The sequence below is a fragment of the Myodes glareolus genome, chromosome 14 (assembly GCF_982192425.1).
Source record: "Myodes glareolus chromosome 14, mMyoGla1.1, whole genome shotgun sequence".
NCBI lineage: Eukaryota > Metazoa > Chordata > Mammalia > Rodentia > Cricetidae > Myodes > Myodes glareolus.
This window is the reverse complement of record NC_142039.1, coordinates 63,005,800-63,029,011: the sequence shown is the minus strand read 5'-3', so window position 1 is coordinate 63,029,011 and position 23,212 is coordinate 63,005,800. Positions and strand designations below refer to the sequence as shown.

The window sequence follows — 23,212 nt, the reverse complement described above, 5'->3', positions numbered from 1 at the left end:
ATAAACCTGGCAAGTGTGCTTCCCCTCTCTCCCCCTCTCCCTCTCCTGTCTCCTTCGTCCGGACAGATCGGATTGTTGGGATTTTGGTGTAAGTCTTCTTTCTGTTTATTAAAGCTGTATATTTTGTATTAAGCCAGTCTGGCGGATCTTTTATTACCGATCACACCGCGCCGCATCAACTCCTGTATCCTAACTGATATTGTATCCTAGCTGGACTAAAGATTATTGAATTGTATTGTTGTAAAGGTAGCCCACACAAGAAATGTAAAGGTTGTGAATGGGTTTAGCCAGCTGGGAAAACATAGTTGTATTTCAGTTTTCACACATCACATCCTGAGTGATGACGTCTATCTTACTAAGAAAGTATGTTACTCGCTTTGAAGTCCAGACTGACGTAAATTGTGCAAATGTGGTAAATAATGGACTAGTACAATGTCTTTTCTCAGTTTTATTTGTAATGTTATTATTCTTTTAAAGAACCTTCGACGACCAGTACCGCCTCAAATTATCCAGATGTGTTAACAAGGCCTTCTCTTCATCGGAGCCATCTGAATTTCTCCATGTTGGAATCCCCTGCATTGCATTGTCAGCCTTCCACATCCTCTGCGTTCCCAATCGGCAGTTCTGGATTTTCCCTCGTAAAAGAAATTAAAGATTCTACCTCTCAGCATGATGATGATAACATCTCAACTACCAGTGGTTTTTCTTCAAGAGCTTCTGATAAAGGTATTCTTGATACTGGATAGTAAATAGTAGTCAGTAGGGATACATTTTATATTGATTTTATCTATCTATCTATCTATCTATCTATCTATCTATCTATCTATCCATTTATTTATTTATTTATTTATTTATTTATTTATTTATTTATTTATTTATCTGTTCATCCATCCATCCATCCATCCATCTATCTATCTATTGGAGAAAGGGTCTCACTGTGTAACCATGACTGACCACTTGCTCTGTAGGTCCTTGAACTGAGAGATTCACCTGCATCTGCCTGCTCAGTGCTAGGATTAAAGGAATGCACCACAATCCTCCAAGTTTAGGTGTTTGTTTTTTTGTTTTGTTTTGTTTTGTTTTAAGAGTTCTTTTTAGTATATGTATATATGTTTGCCTATAAGAGATTTTGTGAGCCAGAGGAGGCCAACAGATTTCTTGGTATTGGAATTCCAGGTTGGAGGGTGCTGAGAATTAGCTCCAGGTCCTCTGCATGAGGAATACATATTCTTAATTGCTGACCCGCCTTTCTGGCCCTCCTTTAATTTTAGTTTTAATTTTCATTTTTTTTTAAAATAAAATTCTAGGCTTTAGGGTCTTAAAATTGATGACTTCAAATTACAAATTTTTGTTTTAGATATAGCTGTTTCAAAGAGTACTTCCCTGCCACCGCTGTGGTCCCCCGAAGCAGAGCGTTCTCATTCACTCTCACATCATACTGCCACCAGCTGCAAAAAACCAGCATTCAACTTGTCTGCCTTTGGAACACTTTCCACCGTGAGTACTAACTCTGTTGTCTATAATCACAAAATTTTTAGTATTTTTGCTTATAATTTGTCACTGTGTTTCTGTGCAGTCCCTGGGGAATTCTTCAGTTCTTAAAACAAGTCAGCTTGGAGACTCTCCTTTCTATCCTGGCAAAACAACATACGGTGGGGCAGCTGCCGCTGTAAGACAGAACAAAGTGCGAAATACGCCTTACCAGGTTCGTGTGAGGGAGGGTGGTGATAAACTTTCCCGTTACCAGACACTGACTACTAACACCCAAAAGACTTGAATTTTAATAATGGTACAATGTGGAGGTTACTTTAAATAATTGTGAGTATGAGAACATTTTAATTGAACTGAACATACAGAATATTAGATTGGTGCATGTTTTAGGAGGTATAACAATTCCACTCTTTCAAATGAGATAAAAATTGCGCATGATAAAATTTGCCTTAATATTATCTTATTAGAATTGTGATAAAACAGTGTTGTTACTACTGCTATCCAAATGTTGAAAACCATTTTCAGTCATCTTTTACAGTCATTCTCTGACAGCCCGTTACCAGTTTTTCTGTATTTAGGGCTTTTTCAGAATGTTAAATGAGCTTAGTCATACATGGGCTGATATGGTTCATTGGCATCAGTCTGGCTTAGGTTGAACACCTTGGTTCCTTTTTATGCTAGTAGTGAGCTATAGTTTATTATTGAAAGGATACTGGATATTTCCAGTTTTAACATTCATTTTTCATTTCCCTTAGACGTACGGTAGATTAAGTACATAATAAACAAGACAGGTGTTTTCTGGTGTGTTAGTACCTGCTTGCTTCCTGTAATATTACAGCAGTTGTATTGTGTCCTTGCCTTACATGTAGAATTGTCAGGGTTTTTGTAAGTGTTTATGTTTTAGAGGTATGTTTTTTTTTTTACTTTTAAAATATTGCTCATTTTAAAGTTGTATTGTGTTCTTTTTCTTAAATAATTAATTTAATTTAATTTTATGTGTTGGTATGAACATACCAGATCCCCTGGAATTGGAGTTACAGACAGTTGTGAACTGCCATGTTGGTGCTGGGAATTGAATTTGGGTCCTCGTGCTCTTAACTGTTGAATCTCTCTAGCCCTTGTGTTGGGTTCTTGATGAATTAGGAGAGCTTATTTTTTGTGTGTGTGAGTTTTTTTTTGTTTTACTTTTATGGGGTGTGTTTTGCAGGTGATAACTAGTTATATATATTTTTCCATTGTTACTTTATGGTTTTATTATCTTTTATAAGATAATCCTATATATAACCCAGTGTCACAGTGTTTTATTCTAAAAATTTCTTTCCTTTTTTTTAAGGCTTTAATTTGGGTCTGTCATTTGAGTTGATTTGTGTCTGGTATGATGTGTACATCAATGTTGATTTGAGTTACATTTGAGCATTCGTTGTAAATACCATTTGTTGAACACTTGTCCTTTCTCCGTTGTGGTAAATTTGAGTGGGGAATCGTTTGGGACTTGTGTTTTTCTGCATATCCCATTGTCTGTCCTTAGACTGGTACTTCCTTTGTGATAGCTGTAGATGGAGAAGAAGTTTTGAAATTGGCAATGCCTGGTTTTTTATTTGTTTCGATACAAGCCTGCTTTGACTTTCCTAGGTTCTTTTGGTTCTGGGGATTGAACTGAGGGCTGCGCACATGTAAGACACTCATTTCTGCTCAGCTATAGGTTTTCTGTGGTTCTTTGAATTTCATAAAAATTGATAAGACATTGGTTTTGCAATGTGGTTACATTTAGTCTAAAGATTAAACTCAGGAAAACATAGGATAATTAAGTCTTCTAATCCAAGAATATGATGTTATTTCCAGTTCTTTAGGTGTTCTTTTTTGTTCTGTGGTTTTGTTTGTTTGTTTGTTGTTTTTTCAAGACAGGGTTTCCCTATCTAGCCACTACTCTCTCTTGAAACTTGCTCTGTAGTCCAGAGTGGCCTTGAATTAAAATGGCACCTGCTTCTGCCTCCCAAGGACTGGGATTAGAGGTGTACACCACCACTGCCTGGCTTATTTAGGTGCTTTAAAATTTCTTTCATGACTGTTTGGTAATATATAGTACGTGACCGTGAACACATTTTGTTAGATTTATGCCCAAAGTATTTCCTGTGGGCTGGTATTGGTTAAGAATAGATAGAATTATTTGTTCAGTATATTTAATTTAGTTGAAATATCTCTCAGTCAAGAAATGTGGTTCATTCTACCAGACATATAAGAAGTGAATACTGATTCCAAAGTTTCATGTAGTTGAAAAAGAGAGCTTTTCATAACATGCTTATGAGAATAATAAAGACAGTGCAAGAAAGCTCCAGGCCAACCTTTCTCGTTAATTGTAAGCATCTTTTTTACTAGATATATTTGTAAATTAATCCAAATCCTATATAATGGTCAATTGGGTTTTTGTCTTTGGAATACAGCTTTTACTCAGTATTTGAAAATGAATGTAATCTATCTTTTTCAAAAAAGATAGGAAAACCATATGAAACATTTGGCAAAACTCCCTCATGCTTGATAAGAATTTTCATCTACTAGATAACCTCATTTGTTACCGTATATCTGTATAAACCTTCAGCTTGACTTTCTGGTGAAAACCTGAATGCTGGCCCTCTGAGCTTAGGAAAAGAACCTCGCCTCTGTCCCTGCTTAACATCAGGGTGCAGCTTCTAGTCTGTATAAGAAGCATAAAAATATACCAGGCATACACAGTGGAAAAGAAGTACAGTAGTATTCCTAGTCAAGGACAGTGTGCTTACATTCACCCCAAAGCAGCCATCACTAAGTTTAGCAAGGACATAAGCTATAAGGCTAATATGTGAAATCATACATATTAGCAGAGTTAGAAATTGGACATCTTTTAAAAGCAATACTATTTTGCGCTTTGTGATAGTATTTTTCTAAGGAAGCAGCTATGTGAACTGTTTTTTAATGGAAAGGTAAGAAGGTCTATTTCAAATATGAATTAAGTTTATTGAACAGATAAGGTTGTTCAGACTGGCCAGGTGATGGTGGCACACGCCTTTAATCCCAGGGAGACAGAGGCAGGTGGATCTTGAGTTCGAGGCCTACAGAGTGAGTTCCAGGATGGCTAGGACTACACAGAGAAACCCTGTCTCAAGAAACAGAAAACAAACAACTCCCCCAACATGCACACACACACACACACACACACACACACACACACACACACACACACAAGATTGTTCATAGCTAAGAATTGGCATAAATACTTAAGTGTAAACCTAATGTTACAATACATTCAAGTATTTTATGGTAACTACTATAGGATGTGAAAGAAATTCCTGTACAAGTCTTCACATATTGGTGTGACGTTTTAATTTTGTGATAACACTTTAAAGATAGGAGAGACTACATAGATGCTTTTTGGAGAGGGCAAACATAGAAATATGCTACATATCCTTAGAATCTTTCTCAGTTTAGATTTCTAACACTTATAATTGAAATTTGGTGAGTTTTTGTGGTTGCTTGTTTTTATTTTATTATATGCTGAGGGATCAAATATAGAGTGTCTTGATTGACAGGCAAGTACTCTGCCTATGAATGACAGCTCCAGCCCTGTAAGTGACATTCAGATGTTATTGGTTACTCCTTTCATATAGTGTAAGAGTTAGGAAAAATACTAAAGATTCCTAATTTGAATTCTAATTAAATATTATTTAATAATCAGTGTTATAGATGTCTTAATTTGTCAATTTTTTTTAAAAAAATAAATAATGGGGTATGTAGGTCACACACCACACACAGAAGATTTCTCTTGTGTAGCCCTGGCTGTCCTGAAACGCTGGCCTTGAACTTGGAGACCCACCTGCCTCTGCCTTCTAAGTGCTGGGATTAAAGGTGTGTACCACTAGTGCCCAGCTACATGCTGTCTTTTCACTTCTGATTATTAAAGTTATTCCACACCCCTTGTTACCATAATCTTGTTTTATTTTGAATAGCAATTTTGTTTTTACTTTTCATTGTATGAACTATGTACCTTGAACTGTATGTTGCAGCAATTAACAGACTGTATTATTTTCTAGGCACCAGTTAGAAGACAGATGAAAGCTAAGCAGCTCAATGCACAGTCCTATGGTGTGACCAGCTCAACAGCACGGCGGATATTACAGTCATTAGAGAAAATGTCAAGCCCTCTTGCGGTAAAAATTTGAAATCATATTGAAATGAAATAATGTAGCAGAATTAGAGTTCAGTGAAAAAGTCTTAGAGTTTCATTAACTTTTTGTGTTGTCATGTTCCAGGATGCAAAAAGAATTCCATCTGCTGTTTCTTCTCCTTTGAATTCTGTACGTTAACTTTTAAATCTTAATGAAACAAGAGTTGTTTTTCAATTTTCTACCTATTCTAAAACTGTTTCATTTTTTTTCAGCCTCTCGATAGGAGTGGGATAGACAGCACATCTTTTCAGGCCAAAAAAGAAAAGGTAAGCCATGTAGAACGTCAGCAGCTCTGTGTTTACAGTTAGCAAGTGCATAGACTAGTAGTCGCTAGGGAACGTGTTTGAAAAAGGAGCTATTTTTACCCTGGGCATGTAACTTTTCTTACAGCCTCGGGGTGAACAACATATTCTGTCCTCATGCTCATGACTGTCTTTACAGCTTTCTCTTAATTATAGATTGATAGAAAATGAGGAGTGAACATTTCACATGTTAGTCATTAAAAGTGCAATAAATTTATCCCCTTATTGAAATTGTAATTTTTGTTTTGTTTTGTTTTGTTTTTGTTTTTTGAGACAGGGTTTCTCTGTAGCTTTGGAGCCTGTTCTGGAAACTAGTTGTTGTAGATCAGGCTGGCCTCCTCTGCCTCTGCCTCTGCCTCCTGCCTCTGCCTCCTGAGTGCTGGGATTAAAGGTGTGTCCCACCACCGCCTGGTGAAATGGTCATTTTTGAAGAATTTTTGTTATCCAACATTTCAAATCTTGTGAATCGTAGAACTTCATTACATATTTTTCATCAGCTGAAATACTAGTTGAGGATTTTGGAGCTAATAAAATATACAGTCTTGCTGCCTTTTTTTATTGTGAGGGAGGTTAGTGCTTAGTAATGGTGTTGGAGAGGGGTCTCCTGTGTTTTATTTAAAGCTATTTAAGTGTCCCCCAGGAAAAGTAGATTCCTGGGTCCTTACTTATAAAGAATCTATTATAACATTAAGCTCTCTAAAATTAATTACTAAAATTATCATCATTATATGAATTACTTGTGGAGATTAAATGAGTTGTTACTATGTCTTTATAATTATTTTTACTGAGTATGGTACAGAGAAGAAAGCTACAGTTTTTTTCCCCCTTGGAAGAGTGTTTGAATTCCTAGGGTTACTTAGATGTTTGTAATTATGTAAGAGGGATTTGCTTTGAGCCTCTGTCATGCTGTTAATATAAAATGTTAACATTCTTCAGACTCTTGAATCTAAAAAGTAAAATTTTAGGGTTGTGCCATTTTTGTCAATGAAAGTACTACAAAAGTTTGAGTTGCTGGAAATTAAAAGGCCAGAGTGCAATATTAGTCATGTGTCATGGGTAACAAACTGTCTCATTGAGTTGAGGATTTAAGGAGAGCTGTAGGAACTTTACAGAAGGCTTTGCCCTGGAAACCAGCATTGTTGTCAGCTGTTGCTAAGTGAATGGACTATGTGTTGCATGGTAGTTTATGGACACAATATAATTATCTTACACCAATAAAACTTTTACTGTATTTTTGTGTAGCAAAGGACTATGTGCAAAACACTTGGTTACTTAGACCCCAAAGCCAGGTCATGTCATAGTCTGGAAGTCTTAAATGTTTTATCAATTAGACTCATATTATAAGCCTGCTGTGGGATAATGCGCTTGTACACTGTAAAGATTTGTCACTGATATTGGTTTAATAAAATGCTGATTGGCCAGTAGCCAAGCAGGAAGAAGTATAGGTGGGGTGACCACACTAAGAATTCTGGGAAAAAGGAAAGGCTGAGTCTACAGTCACCAGCCACATGTAGAGGGAAACAAGATGAGAATGCTTCATTGAGTAAGGTACCAAGCCACGTGCTAAACATAGATAAGAATTATGGGTTTTTTAAGTTATAAAAGCTAGTTAACAATAAGCCTGAGCTAATAGGTCAAATAGTTTATAATCGATATAAGTCTCTGTGTGTTTCTTTGGGTCTGAACAGCTGCAGGACAGGGCAAGACAGAAACTTGTGCCTACATAAGCCCTTTGGTTTTATTTTTTAAAATAACGATAAACCACTTTGGAGAAGAAGATTTGCATATGTGTTTAGGAACTTGTAAATTTTATAACTTTAAAAATCATTTTTTAAAAATTAATTTTTGTCAGTTTTTTGCATGTATATATGTGCACCATGTATGTGCCTGGTGCTCTTAGAGGCCAGAAGAAGGCTGAGGACCCAACCCAGCCCTCTGCGGAGAAGCAAGTACTTTTTAACTAGTGGGGCATCTCTCTAGCCCCTGTAAAAAGCCATTTTAATTTTCAATGGAAAAAAAATAATAGAAACAGGAAATGTAGAAAAATAAGTTTGAGCCATGTCCAACAGTCATCTTGTCTAAGGTTAGAATTGTTCAGTTGTCTTGAATATTGTATTTTGTGTGGGTATATGTGTGCTTGTGTGTAAAAAAGCTATTGAATCTGGGGTAAAATTCAGTCCTGCAAAATAGTTTAGAATTAGATATATGTATATTTACATATTAACAATAGATTAAATGCCTTTGGTTTATCATTTTTTGTTATTATTTTAGTTAGTCTGCTTATTTAATTTATGCAGTAATCTCTAGGTCACATTAGCTATTTTGAAATAATTTTTAGATATGCCACTGATAAATAAAAATGTTTATTTTTGATTTCTGTTTTCTTATAAGGTGGACTCTCAGTATCCCCCTGTTCAGAGACTAATGACCCCAAAGCCAGTTTCCATAGCAACAAATAGAACTATCTATTTTAAACCATCTCTGACCCCATCTGGTGACTTAAGGAAGACTAATCAAAGGATAGATAAAAAGAACAGTGTGAGTTTGTTTGTTTATTCTGTTTTCTTAAGACAGTGTCTTGCTATGTAGCTATGTTGGGCTCGAACTTAGGAGATAATTGGATTGGTCTCATTCATGTCAGTTTCACTGCTTCTACCTTTTAAGTGCTAGATTTTAGGTGTGCACTACCACATCTGTCTGTGTTACTAATTTTTACCAGTCTGTTTCTTCTTGACTAGTCTTTTATATTAGCTGGAATGAATAAAGATAAAAAAGTTATTTAAAATAGAAGACCTCTTTGCTGGTATAGTCTAGTAATTGTATGATGCCTGTTAGCTAATGAGTTAGAATTGGTAAACCTTTAAAAATAACTTTCTTGATTAAATCCTAAACTCTATTAGTCTTATTTGTTTTGCTGAATTCTAAAAGGTTTCAAATGTCATATCTTTTGACTGAATTTCTCTGCATCTTAAAATGGAAACAATATTTTAAAATGTTTTTTGTATCTACTCTAAACTAAGATCCAAACAAAGCTCAAATGCTACTTCTGGATTTTTTGAGATGTTTTATGTACCATAAATTTAACTATTTTGTGTTTATCCTTTAGTGATTTACAGGGTGTTGAACCATCACTATATTCTATTTTAGAACATTTTCATCACCATTTTTCTCCTAAAGTTTTTAATAACTTTCTGTGTTCTCAGGGCTTATGTAATTACAATATACACAAATATTTTACTGTTTTTTTTAAAAGGCAGAAATTATTTCATAAAATGGATTTTTGAAACTTTGTTCATCCATTACTTAATTGGGGGATATTTGGGGTCTTTTCACTGTTCGTTTTAATGTATAATGCTGCTGTTGACATTTATGCAGACATGCTTTTGTGAGTGTGAGTTTTCACTTTCCGTAAGTCTTTGCCTAGGAGTAGAATTGCTAGGCATTTTATATTTGAAGAGACAAGAACAGTTGTATAAAATACCTCTCACATTGTGGGTTCATTATCTTGCATCATTTATTTTAACTAAAGTGTTTTCAGTTTGTCATACACTAATTTCCAACTTCATAAAACAGCTCAGTTTCTTGAAAAACTTCATAAAATAGTGCTGCAATTACTCATGTTCTTAGCTTCATTCATTAGTCATTAACATTGTGTCACATTAAGATTTCTTTTTGAATCTTTAGGTTTTCAAGATTTAAAATTTTATCATTATTACTATTGTTATTATTAGTGTTTTTATTTAGTCAGGCCTAAGGCCTTAGACTTGAGACTAATGCTCTGCCACAAAGCTACATCTCAGCTTGTAAGAAAAAATACTAGGGTTTTACTGTATTTGCTTTATTTTTTTTCTCTACTTTTCCTATGAATTAGAACTTTTCATTTATAATATGTAATTGTATTCAAACCCTGGAAGGAATTTTGATGCAACACAAATCTGCAGGTTTTATTTAGATGTTAAACAGATGTCCCAAAAAAAAAATGTCCTAAGATTATGACTTGTAGTATCCATTAATCTAGAATATTTTTGAAAAGCAAAATTTAGTTAACTGTAGAATGTCCTGCAGTGTGAGATTGTCCGGGATGGTTCTAGATTCTGGTTATTCTTGGTTAATCACTGAAGAAGATCTGGGCTCTTAGTGCTCAGGTGGGACATAGTGTGCCTATTTTTGATCTTATTAGCACCATTGCAAGTTCCTGCCTGAAGCTGTTTGTTGTTTCTACTGTAGTAGATCTTTAATTGTTCTTTCTCCATGTATTGGTTAACCCTTTGCTATATAATTTCTTTTCTTTATTTGATTTACTTCAAATGAATTCTTAGTTTCAATAGTCTAAAATAGTTTGTTAGAGTTGTTTACTTTGATGATTGTGCCCCCCTGTATCTGTCTTTGAATGGACTCCTGTGCTCTTTACTATGCCCCATCATTTTTGAGCACCTTACTTTTTATATTGCAAGGTAATTAGAGTCTTGTACATTTCTAGCTCTCTATTCCTGTAACTGGCCATTTCTACAGGAAGCCTTAGTTCTTTTTACTGCAAGGAATTTCCATCTCAGAGATTCTGTCTTTATAAAGTAATCTGTGCATTTAGTATAGCAAAAAGGAAAGTAGTGTTCCCTCTCTCAAAGTCATTGGGAACTTTGTACTAGTGTTTCGGTTAAATACTTGATGAATGACATTTTGTATATATACTCACATTATAACACATAGTACAGCTGTAACTCTTGGTTAGCATTGAAAGAGCATGCCTTACATATTCCAGGGCTTGTTAAAAAAAATCACCAAACTTATTCCAAATATTAAAATTTGTAGGATAAAGAAGGTTAAGAAAATTTGGAACTATGGATGTAGCTTTCAGTGGTAGAGGTATTTGTCTTGCATGTGTTAAGGCCTTGAGTCAATCCTTGCACAAAAAAAAAAAAAAATTAAGCCAGGGCATATTCATTCCTGTAGTCCCAGCAGTTGGTGAGTGGAGGTGACAGGATCTGGAATTCAAGTTTAGTCTCAGCCACGTGCTGAGTTTGAGGCATGCCTATCTTATTACTGCCCCACCCCAGCAAACAATGAATTTTAAATAAGATCCTCATTACATTCTTTTTCTTGCAGGCTGTAAATGAAAAAAATATTTCAAGACAAAATAGAGAGCAAGAAAGGTAATGTCATTTCACATACAACTGAATTTCTTTCTTTTTTTTTGCAAGGTTCATATTTATAATAGTCTTTAAGAAAAATTAAAAAGTATATTTAGGGGGACAGTGAGATGGCTCAGCAGGTCAAGCCACTTGCTGCCAAGCCTGAAAACCTGTTTTCAATCTCTAGAGCATACATAGTGGAATCAGAGAATTGACTCCCAAAATCTGTCTCATTATCCTAACAAGCTTTCCATGTTATTGTATGCTTTCATGTGCTTGCACATATGAACAAAATAAATGTAGAAAAAGTCTTAAGTATATTTTGCTATACATTGATTGTCTTGTTAGCTGTTCCGGTGTTTGGATATTCATTTAACAATTTCTGGGACTAAGTAATATATCAGTTGTTCTGATTTTCTTTTTATTTGCTAGTGGCTTTTCATACCCCAGTTTCAGTATTCCTGCAGCCAACGGTTTATCTTCTGGAGGTGGCAAAATGAGAAGAGAGAGAACCCGCTTTGCTGCTTCTAAACCTCCAGAGGAGGAGGTAGGCTCATATTTTATAGTACTTTGAAATGGTGGTAGTGAGGCGAGACCCACAGAAATGGGGCTTAGGGAAGATTTGGATAGAAAATTATCTACTATTGAAATCATCCTTTAGACTGTGCTTATCCAAAACTTAACCTAGGAGCCTCCACTTCATCAATTGCATAAACTAACTTAAAACAGAAATACCATTTTTTTGTGTGTGTGAGGTAAATTCCATTGAAATTATTTGATTCTCTGGGCACTGACTTACAGTTTTGTTTGTTTATCAGATGTACATATGATTAACACTATGCACTTTGTTAACGTTCTCTCTCTCTCTGTCTCTCAACCCACTTTTGTTAGCCTTTTCTCTCTATCTCTCTGTGTGTGTGATACTTCATGTTAAATGGAACGATGGGTTTTAAATTTCTCTGCTATTTATCCTTTGTGCAGATTTACTACAATTAATCCATTCTCTCATCAGGGTACATTTGGGCTGATTCCCAGTATGTGCTAAGGTGAATATTTATACACTTCTCCTTTGCCATGTGCAGTTTGGTCTGGAGGATATTTACCTAGAAATGGGATTGTTGGACTGCAGGGGTTGGCACATGTCTTTAAATGTGTTTGACTTTACTGTATTCCTCTTCACAACACTTCACATGATCATAGGTGGACCTTTTCTTTATTTATTCCTTTTTCTTTCTTAGCACTTTGTTTTGTTTTGACTCATTGATGGTCTGATAGCTCTAAAATGTCATTGGGTTTTATTTTGCATTTTCTTGTTTAATGGGAAGGAGTAGACTTTTGGATGTGTTTTGTGGCCATTTAGGTTTTTCTTTATTCATTTTTTTCCCCCTATGGGATTATTTTTTAAATAAGGTTGAGTTCTTGGACTGGTGAGGTTGCTCAGTGGGTGGGAGGTGCCTGCTGCTAAGTCTGGTGACCTGAGTTCCTTACTAAGACCTACATTGTGAAAGAAGAGATCTGACTTGACCTACATTGTGGAAGAAGAGATCTGATTGCTGTGGGTTGTCTTTTAACTGCCACATGTGCTCTATGGCATATATGTGTGGGCACCCCCCCACACACAATTGAAATACAATTTTCAAAACAATTGCATTTTTGGTGTTGCTTGAATATAGAGGATAGCAACTAATTGAAGACTGGTTAAGCTGAGTAGAGTTTTCTCATTTTCTACCTTTTGAGTTGAAACAGCTTTTATTTCAGTTTTTTTAAAAGATTCATTATTTTTTCTTATGTATGAATGCTCTATATGTATGTATGCCTTTATGCCAGAAGAGAGCATCAGACCCCACTATAGAAATGGTTGTGAGCCACCATGTGGTTGCTGAAAATTGAATTTAGGACCTCTGGAAGAGCAGCCAGTTTAATCGCTGAGCCATCTCTTCTGCCCTTCTTCCCCACTTCAGTCTTTAAAAGTGATTTCAGCCATGCTAACTCATTTAAGGCCCTCACTACCCTCTAAGATGTTCAACTTACTAGTTCATTTAAACTTTGGAATGTAGGGCTTTTTAAAATTTTACATGTATTGGTGTTTTGACTACAAGTTATATCTGCATCACGTGCATGGAGTACTTATCGGGGCATTGGATTCTTTAGATTGAAGCCATGGACAGTTGTGAACTATGTGTTGGAAATTGAACCTTTATCCCTTGGAACTGCTCTTAATCACTGAGTCATCTCTCCAACCCCAGGGACATAATGCTTTGACTTACCTGTTTCTAATTAATATTTCTCAGTATGCTTATTGACTCATACTGTGTTCCAGAAGTATATTTTAAAATTTAAAACTTATATTTCATTGATGGTGAATTTTCTTCTGGTATGTGTGAATGTGAACACACATGTGCCAGGGTACGTGTGTAGAGTTCATAGAACAACGTCAGACATTGATCTTTGCTTTTACCTTTGTTTGAGACTGGGTCTCTTTGTTGTTCATAGCTGTGCATGCCAGGGTAGCTGACTGGCAAAGTTCTGGGAATTCATGCCTCTGCCTCCCATTTGTCAAAGGAGCACTGAGATCACAGATGTTCACCTGCCTCTGGATCTGTGTGAATTCTCAGATTTGAATTCGGGTCCTCACACTTCAGAAAAGTGCTTTTTGTCACTGAGTCATCTCTCCAGTTCAGTTTGTGTTAAATTCAGTTAAAGTTGAATGCCATATCTGTTAGTGTTTGGTTTTATAGCTTGTTATGGAAGTGGCAGTTTTTCTACTCGATCATTTTCTTGGTTAGTTTTTCTGCTGTTCTTTCAAGCACTAGAATGAAAACTTTGGCAGTTTATGTGCCCTGCCATATTCTGCCCTGCCAGGAGAGTTGGGATTATAGACGCTAAGGGCTTTGGCTACTTTCTGGTCTGGAGGTTTTTTCTGCTTGTCACTGGAGTGTTGTGAATTGACGACATGTCCCTGTCTTCTTGAAAGAAAGCTTGAGCTTTGAAATGTCATTTGATCATGAAATAGGTACAGTTTGTAGTTTTTATGGTGCATTGCTTTGCTTTTTAAAAAGATATTTCATATGTTGGCATGTGGGACATGTGTGCATGGTTATTCCCCCAAGACCATGTATGGCTTTGTGTTGTAGTGGAACCATAATTGTGGTATGGAGGAAGACATTGCATTGTCCCCCATTTAAAAAATACTTGGTGGGGGGGGGAGAGACAGACAGACAGACAGAGACAGAGAGACAGAGAGAGGAGAGAGAAAATTATTCTCGTGGTCTTCCATGAGAAAGAAGGAGGAGGAAGAAGAAGAAGGGGAGGGAGGAGGGGTTGAGGGTACTGGGGGGAGGGAAGCACACATGTGGTTCATGTGTGGAAGTTAGTGGGCAACTTTTAGGAGTTGGTTCTCCTCTTCCCCTTTGGGCTCTGGGGATAGAACTCAGGTTGCCAAAGCTTCTGCAGCAAGCAGTTCTACCTACTCAGACAACTTGATAACTCCCCTCTCATTTTTATAAAGTAGAAAATTGGTGCTGAAATTAAATTACATGGCAGTTGGTGGCACAACTGGGAATTTTTAATTAAGTCTTTAGGTTTTTAACTCAAGACCTCTTGTTAATATTATTGCATGGGGCCTATTTTCTTTCTTCCTCTTTAAACTTGCTCATAACTATGTCAATTCTCCTTGAAAATAAGTAGATAAAAGAATGACATGAAAGATGACATCATTACAAAACATGCTGTGTTTTAGGAAGTGGAAGTACCAGTGTTACCGCAGATCTCTCTACCAATCAGCAGCTCCTCACTGCCTATCTTCAGTTTTAGTTCCCCTGTGACCCCTGCTTCCTCATCGTCACCAGTCAGTTCTTCTCAGTCCTTACCAAACAAGGTACAGAACCGCTCTATGAGTGGAGTGACTTCTGTTCTTACTCCTTTTAATCCAGTACTTTCCGTTAAAGTGGTTTTTCACAGTAAAAGTCAGTAATTCCAAGTAAAAAGGGAAAAATGAAAAAAATATTGGAGTTGGTGCTGGGAATTAATTCTAGGGCCTTTTTCATGTTGGGAAGTCTCCACTCTCACCCCCAAAATGAAAATGATGTTTTTATTATTTTTTAAAATATATGTTTACAGTGGGATTATTCTAGTCTGATAACAGTCTATGTCTATGCTCTAGACTGAAAGTGAGAGAGTTGGTCTCCAAACAGTATTCCCAGTTCAGGAAAAAGCAGTTGTTAGTTAGTGTTTTGTTTTAAGAAGTCAAAAGTGTTTTAAATTTAAGTGGAAAGAGTGCTATTATTTCTTTGAAATAATTTCTTAAAGTCTATTTTATCGTTCATAAATAACCTCTTTTTGTGTCATTTCTCACTACTATGAAAAATCCAGGCACAGACGTCTCTGGGCAGCACTGGCAGTCCTGTGTTCACATTTTCATCTCCCATTGTAAAGTCTACGCAGGCAGATGTGCTACCTCCAGTGTCTGTAAGTACCCAAAAAAGAGTGGTTCAAGATTGACTCCAAAGCCAGAGTGTTTTATTTTTAAATCAAACCTAAGATTTCATTGGTAGTCAAACACTTCTTCAAGTTAAAAATTCACTATACAGCAAACAGGTGTTTTGAATTTTTTAGTGCATATTTAAATATGTGTGTGTATTTTCTTCTGTGTCATTTGTGCAGTTAAAGTGAAGATATTTTGATTTCATTAGCATTTTTCCAGTTATTCCCAAAAAAGGGCATTCATTTGCAGTCATTTATACTCTAGAAATTTAGCATGACTTTGATGAAGTATATAGTCAGGGTTCCCTTGTAACTTCAGAGAGTCCTATAATGCTGATTAATTGTTATCCACTATAGATTAGATGAAAAGACCTTAGCAGTTACATCATTGCATTTAAAAATCTCCTGAATCACTTTTAATCTTAAATTCTGTTTGGGGTATTGTTATGCAGTATATATTTATTTCTTTGTAATTGGGACCTATTTGGGTAAGAATAATATATGCATTTAATGTTCCTACTGTCTAAACTTCCATCATATATATCATCTTTACATACTGTCTTTAGGGGTTTTGTTTTGTTTTTTGAGAAAAGATCCTACCGTGTAGCCCTTGCTGGCCTAGAACTCATAGGCTAGTTGAGCCTTGAACTCACAGAGATCACCTGCTTCTGCTTCCTGAGTGCTGGAATCAGAGACCACACTTAGCTTGCTGTCAGGTTTTTGGCTGTATGCTTGTTTTTTATTTTATTTTATTTGTTTATTTTTGCCATAGCTAGATATTACAGGTAAATGTAGTTTTCTTGCATCCTTGTCCCCCAAACCTCATATTTACAAGATGGTGTTCAAAGGTCCAGGACCTGGGGATTAAGATCTCCTGGATGTTTTATGCAATGCTTTGAAAGAAGAAAATGCATAAAGAATTTAAAATGCTGTCAAACTATATGCCATGCTGTTAATATAATTTTTTTTATTCACTACATACAGTTTTTTATTCATTTATTTGAGATAGTGTCTGGTTATGTTGCCTAGGCTGACTTCAAACTGGGCTCAGGTACTTCTTTCTTCTTTAGCCTCCCTGATATGAGACTAGAGCCATGCATCAAGGTACTCGGTACTTATTTAGTTCATGAGTTCTAAATTTAGGAATTGCAAAATAGGAAAAACTTACCTTTTATAATCAGTAAAATTTAATATACCCTTTCTTTGATTATTGTAAAACTGAGTTCTGTTATTTCATGATATTTTTGTCAGCTTAAAATATCTTTTCTCATTACAGATTGGATTTACATTTAGTGTGCCTGTTGCAAAGACAGAACTTTCTGGTTTTAATAGTTCTTCAGAACCAATTTTAAGTAGTCCAGGTAAGTGAAAAATATGTTTCACAATCTTTACCAAAAAACAAATCCACAAACAAACCCTTATGTTAGAAGAGCATTTCAAATTCTCCTTTGGTCCTTCTTGAAAGTGTTTACATTTGAAGAAAATGAGCTCTGAAAAGTCAGTGGACGCTATTCCAGTAGTGCTCTTTTTTACAGAGAGTCACATTCAACTGTTGTAGTTTGCTTATGGTGACCTGGTCATGATACTGCAGTTATTCATGCAATATTAGGTAGGCAGAATAAGGCATTAAGGTTTTTTATGTCACATCTTAGTACAAACGAAGATTTATTTACATTGTGGTTGTGGTGAACCTGAGTGTTGGTTACTTTCACTTCGTAAACGTTTTATTTATGCATTTTTGGCTTTATCAAATAAGTGATGCGTCATTTCTGAACAGAAGAAACACTGCATCACCGCGTGAATGAAATTAGTCAGATCATTAAAACAGGTTTTTGCAGTAGTGGTGGTTTTTGGTGTTTGGGAAATAAGGAAACATCTGAGTTGAGATCCCTAGGTCAAGAATTTTGAGCAAAGATAAATTTACACAAGAAGGAAAAGAAAACGGGGCACAGGGACAGGAGCAGAAGCACAGTGGACTCACTTGCATGTGGTTTTCATGAGGCTGGAGAGTAGCATTAAATTTTAAAAACTCTTGTTTTTCGTGCTAAAGAAATGGCCTGATTGATTCTCTCTCTCTCTCTCTCTCTCTCTCTCTCTCTCTCTCTCTCTCTCTCCACACACACACACTCACTCACACACTCCCTTACTCCCTCGCTCCCTCCCTTCTCCCCCCCCCCCCCACTCCTCACTTCCACACCTCTCCTGGTCCTTGCTCATGCTAGGTGGTCACTCTAGCCCTAGTTTTTATTCTGACACTTTGTTGTCTTTTGGTGGGGGGTGGGATTTTGTTTTTCAACAGGCTCTGTACATCTCTGATTGTCCTGAAACTCACTGTGTAGACCAGGCTGGCCTCCAGCTCAAAGAGATTCACGTTCCTCTGCCTCAGCATTTTCCCCCTACTACTAGGATTAAGGCTGTGCATCACCACATCTGGCCACATTGGTTTTTAGAGGATTGGAGATTGTCTCATCACTTGAGTGCACTGACTATTCTTACCGAGGTCCTGGGTTCATTTCCCATCACTTACATGGCTGTTTACAACCATCTCTTAATTCTTTTGCCAGAAGATCTGACTTGCTTTTGACCTCTATGCATGGCAGACATGCTCATAGTGCATATACATATGTGTAGGCAAAGCATAGAAATATTAAGAGAAAACTAGTAAAAATTACTTTGCCTTATATTTACTAAAATCAATAAAGTTATGATTATGGAATGTGAAGGCAAAGTCTGATAATCACTCATCCAGTCATTATCATCAGCTACTAATCTCTATATATAAATCTTATTTTCTGCTCTGTTTTACCACAGTTGTACTATAACAGGGATTATTTTCAATCATAGTATGGGTTTCTAGGTTGTGAAACCAGTTGGAAATGACTTTGGTTTGACTTTTCAGTTACTATTGATCAGATCTATTATTTCATGTATTAGACAAGCTTCCCATTTGTCATATATGGCTATTGCTTCAGTTTGTCTTCCAGGGAGCTCATTGGCTGACAGTTGTTTCTTATTCTCTGCGTGGGGGCTTGTGAGGGAATGTACAATGTAAGAAATAGTTTTTACTTTTGCAATGGCAGATTACCTCTGCTCTTTCTTACTTGTCCATTATTTTTGAATTGCAGTGACTTTCAAAATTTTAGAAACTCATCAAAAAGTTGTTTTTGAAATTGTTTTAACTCTAATCCACTGGTATTTTTTCTTGGAAATTACAGTTCAAGATAGCACTGTAGTGAATAGTTCAAACTATAAAAAGCGAAGTGCCACTTGTGAGGACCCTTTTAAACCTGCAAAGATTCTGAGAGAAGGAAGTGTTCTAGACATTCTCAAGACCCCTGGTAAGTGAGTGGCTGCCCTTGTAAAAATCTCTATTGAAACTTAACGGTGTCATGAATGTTGTTAAAATTTAAGTTTTAAAAAAATACATTAGATGCATAGAAAGGTGACTTGTGAATCTAATAGATATTGTATCATTTTGATGTTCTTTGATGAATAGGGAAATCTGTCTCTTTAAGTTGTGGATATTGAAAGACAAGATGTCACCCTTTTCTGTCTTTTCATTGTCATGCCTTTTTCTGATGAGAACATTGGATTACCATCTCATAGTATTTTGTATTTTGGTATGTGTACAAGTTGGCTAAGCTTGCCAAAGTGTTACATATTTGAAGGATAATTCTCAAGACTTGAAAGTTAGTAGTTAGTGCAATTTTTTTAAATTAAATTTTTTTATATGTACTCAGGTATAGTGTAATTTATTATACCTGAGTGAATACATATAAAAACATGTAATGATCAGGTCAGGGTAACAGGTAATTTGAAGAGGATGAGTAGAAATTAAATAGGAATACATTTTTCAGTTTGAAGTTAAAGAGAATTTTTAAAGTATGAATTGTAATGAATAATATTTAGATGTAAGGTTGTTTCTAAATAAGGCAACTTAATAGCCCAGAAAGAATGCATATTTACTCAGCAGATGTATATATTCAGTATATAATGGATTAAGGTTTAAAAAATAGCCTTGTCCTCTATAACAAGGTTCAAAAGATTAGGTTGTTTGGGTTCAGTTTCCTTCCTTTATAGATAGTACAAGGTATGGCTGAACTTCAAAGTACACGGACTAGAATTAACCAATTATGCAGGGCCAAATATGTAGCTTTTTCACCACATATATTTAGAGGTACATTTTGTCTTCATAATCTTGCCCCCTTTAATTAAACTTTAAACAGAAAAAATTTGAGTCTTTATTTGGGTGGAATTGGGAAAATCTGACAGAGGAAGTAAAAAGAACATATAGTGGCTTCCAGAAAATTGCTACTGTGGTTTTGCCAGCCTGACTGATTGCAAAAGCCATAACTAATAGGGAACTGCCAGTCATGGGGCAGGATACAGAAGTTCGTGGATTGTATTCCCTTTAGGCTAAAAGCAATACACTGGGTTTTTTATTTTACGTTTTTTGAATTCAGGGTCTCACTGTGTGGCCCTGACTGTCTTGGAAACTCAATGTGTCACTTTGCTAACCAGGTTGAGCTCAAACTCAAAATGATTTGCCTGCTTCTGCCTCTTAAGTGCTGGGCTTAAAGATGTGCCCTACTATACCCAGCTGGATAATATCTTGATATCAATGCAACACCTTTACCAATCTTCTTTTCCATGTCACTAAAAGCTGGAAAACTAGATCCCTGATACTATATGTAATGTGAAAGGTACATTACAGGTTTTAAATAAAGACATTTCCGGGGCACTGTGTCAGTAGTTCAGTGAATCAATTTAATGAAAGATACTTTACCATACCCTACCATTCCAACCCATAGTTCTGTGTGAATATTTTTCTTGGTTGTTAAAATACACCTTTAATAAACATTAATAAACAAAAGTACTCTGAAATTGTATTGAAGAGAGATTTCATACACTGACTTCAGTTTATGTCACCAAAATTTCTCTTTGTGAGGGTAGATTGTATCTTAATCACTTTGTATTTGTAGGCCTGATCAGAGGGTTTACTACATCTTTGGGATTTTCATCAAACTATGCCTTTTTAAAGCTTACTGTAATTAAAGATAATCCTTGGTCTAGGCTTGGTGGTGTACAATGTAATTCCAACACTCAAGAGATTGAGGCAGGAGGTGATGCACTCAAGGTTGACCTCAGCTAGATAGTGAGGTGTAACAAAATATCCTTGCAATCCCGTTGCATATTGGAGGAACTTCTGTCAGATAGTTAATGCCTATTTGACTTAGCTAGAGTTACTGAAGGTAGATAATACCATGGCAATAGATTAAGACTAGGCAACACTCAAAGATTATAGATATTAAGGACATTTGACTTAGCTGTGGGAGTACCTACAAGGGATGGAATGAGGAGGAAGACTAAGAAGAGTATTAAGTTCATTGCTGCCGAGAGACAGAATAAAATGTGGACAGCAGTGGTACCTGACAGTAAGTTCAAATAAGAACATGGGACTAGAAAGTTTTAGAGGGAGAAAGTGATATGTAGTGTTAAAGAATTTTAAGTAGGTTTAAGTGTCATATGTACCCAGATTAAATATGATTGTGTAAGTAATCAACAAAAACCTTAGTAGTTCTTGGATAGTATTAACTTGGTGATAATGTAAACGTTTTCTTCCCATAATAATATTGCAGTTTATGCTTTGATTGGAGCCCACTGCCTCATTTTAAAAGAACATGCTTTTATTTCCCCACTGTAGGTTTTATATCACCAAAGGTTGATTCTCCTGCTGTTCAGCCCACCACTACAAGCCCAGTGGTTTATACAAGACCAGCAATAAGTACTTTTTCTTCTAGTGGAATTGAGTTTGGAGAAAGTTTAAAAGCTGGATCATCATGGCAGTGTGACACATGCCTCCTCCAGAACAAAATCACAGACAATAAGTGTATAGCCTGTCAAGCAGCAAAACTGTCACCGAAAGAAACTGCTAAACAGGCTGGAATTGGGACACCAAGCAAAAGTGACAAACCAGCTTCTACGTCAGGGACAGGCTTTGGAGATAAATTTAAACCAGCAGTAGGAACTTGGGATTGTGATACCTGTTTAGTGCAAAATAAGTCTGAAGCAGTAAAATGTGTAGCCTGTGAAACACCCAAACCTGGCACTGGTGTGAAGCGAGTCCTTACGTTGGCGGTGACTTCGGAAAGTCCTGTGACTGCTTCCTCTTCTAGCTGCACTGTGAGCACTGGTACACTAGGATTTGGAGATAAATTCAAAAGGCCTTTGGGATCTTGGGAATGTCCAGTATGCTGTGTTTGTAATAAGGCTGAAGACAATAAATGTGTCTCCTGTATGTCTGAGAAACCAGGTATGTTTTACAGCTGGATGGAATAGTTTTGCACTTTACTCAGTAGAACACTTAACTGTGAAACAGTAGTAACAATCTTGGTGTTTTAAACACCAAGATGAACTTTTCTTACATCTTAATTTTTAAAAACCACCTTGTGGTTAACATTAGACTATCTGTTCACTTAGAATACATTGTGAACTGGTTCATTCTATACTATACCTGTTCTTTTTGTGTACTGTTACTGGAAATACTCCTTGTGATAACTGATGTGGTTGACAAATGAAGATAACTTGAAAGCTCTCAGAGTGGGGTAGTCTTTCTCAGACCTTCAGGCCTTGTTGTCTTTTGTCTGTAGAAATGAGTATGGGGAGTGGTCATTTGCAGGAGGTTCTTTAAGAGGTAGGCAGTCATGCTTTACGCTAGTGTCTGTTTTCTTTTTTTTAAATATTTATTTATATTTTACGCACATTGGTGTTTTGCCACGAGTGTTGGGTCTCCTGGAACTAGAATTACAGGCAGTTGTGAGCTGCCATGTGGTTGCTGGGAGTTGAACCCGGGTCCTCTGGAAGAGCAGTCAGTGCTCTTAACCACTGAGCCATCTCCCCAGCTCCTAGTGCCTGTTTTCTTAATATTATTGTTGTTACCTGTAGCCATGTGCTGTCTACCAGATTGTGCAATGATTGCAATTTAATTAATTGGTGAAAAACTCTTAGCTTGGTTAGAGAAATGGAATTTGGTTTGAGGTCTTTGTTCAAAGTTGGAATTACTGCAGATTCATATTTAAATTCGTTTTGGGAGTATGTGGTAATATGGGTAGTAATTAACATGTTTGTGTTAGGAGTTAAGACTCCTGCTTTTGTTACATTAGCTGTGAGTATGTAGTTACTTCTGTAATATGGGGATCTGTTACTAGCCAGATTCCTTGCCTGAGCTCTTAAATCATGCCCCTATTTCTAATTTCTTCTGGTGTCAAAAATGAGCTATCAGAATCCTCATTCAAAATATTTGACTCTTCCCATCTGACACTGTCTCCTCACCTCAGAAATGGCATGCAGAAAACTAGAACTCTGAGTTGACAGATGGATAATGAAACTTTGAATCAGGAAGTAAATTTATGCAGGAACAACGGAATCCTATGAAAACAACCAGCTTTACTCTGGGCGCAATGCCCTGTCATTTTCAACACAGGGATGATTTGGTCAAATTTTTAATTTTTTTCTTACTAGTTTTTAAATAGGTTCTAACTATGTAAGCAGAGGTTCTAACTACATAAGCATTGCTGGTCTGGAACTTGATACAAACATAACATACATA

General features: G+C 36.3%; 1 protein-coding gene across 2 annotated transcripts in view; it reads left to right on the top strand.

Annotated features, from left to right (window-relative positions):
- Positions 1 to 23,212, top strand: part of Nup153 (nucleoporin 153) — a 49,851-nt gene that overhangs the window by 13,806 nt on the left and 12,833 nt on the right. Inside the window, exons 3-16 of one of the 2 annotated variants that reach the window (XM_048430280.3) lie at positions 478 to 726; positions 1,358 to 1,497; positions 1,577 to 1,705; positions 5,556 to 5,672; positions 5,775 to 5,819; positions 5,903 to 5,956; positions 8,384 to 8,530; positions 11,096 to 11,142; positions 11,554 to 11,668; positions 14,861 to 14,998; positions 15,493 to 15,588; positions 16,880 to 16,964; positions 18,819 to 18,941; positions 21,308 to 21,916. In XM_048430280.3, coding sequence (XP_048286237.3) covers positions 478 to 726; positions 1,358 to 1,497; positions 1,577 to 1,705; positions 5,556 to 5,672; positions 5,775 to 5,819; positions 5,903 to 5,956; positions 8,384 to 8,530; positions 11,096 to 11,142; positions 11,554 to 11,668; positions 14,861 to 14,998; positions 15,493 to 15,588; positions 16,880 to 16,964; positions 18,819 to 18,941; positions 21,308 to 21,916 — 2,094 coding nt within the window. The remainder of the gene's footprint in view (positions 1 to 477; positions 727 to 1,357; positions 1,498 to 1,576; positions 1,706 to 5,555; positions 5,673 to 5,774; positions 5,820 to 5,902; positions 5,957 to 8,383; positions 8,531 to 11,095; positions 11,143 to 11,553; positions 11,669 to 14,860; positions 14,999 to 15,492; positions 15,589 to 16,879; positions 16,965 to 18,818; positions 18,942 to 21,307; positions 21,917 to 23,212) is intronic. The other variant, XM_085699443.2, reaches the window with a different exon arrangement.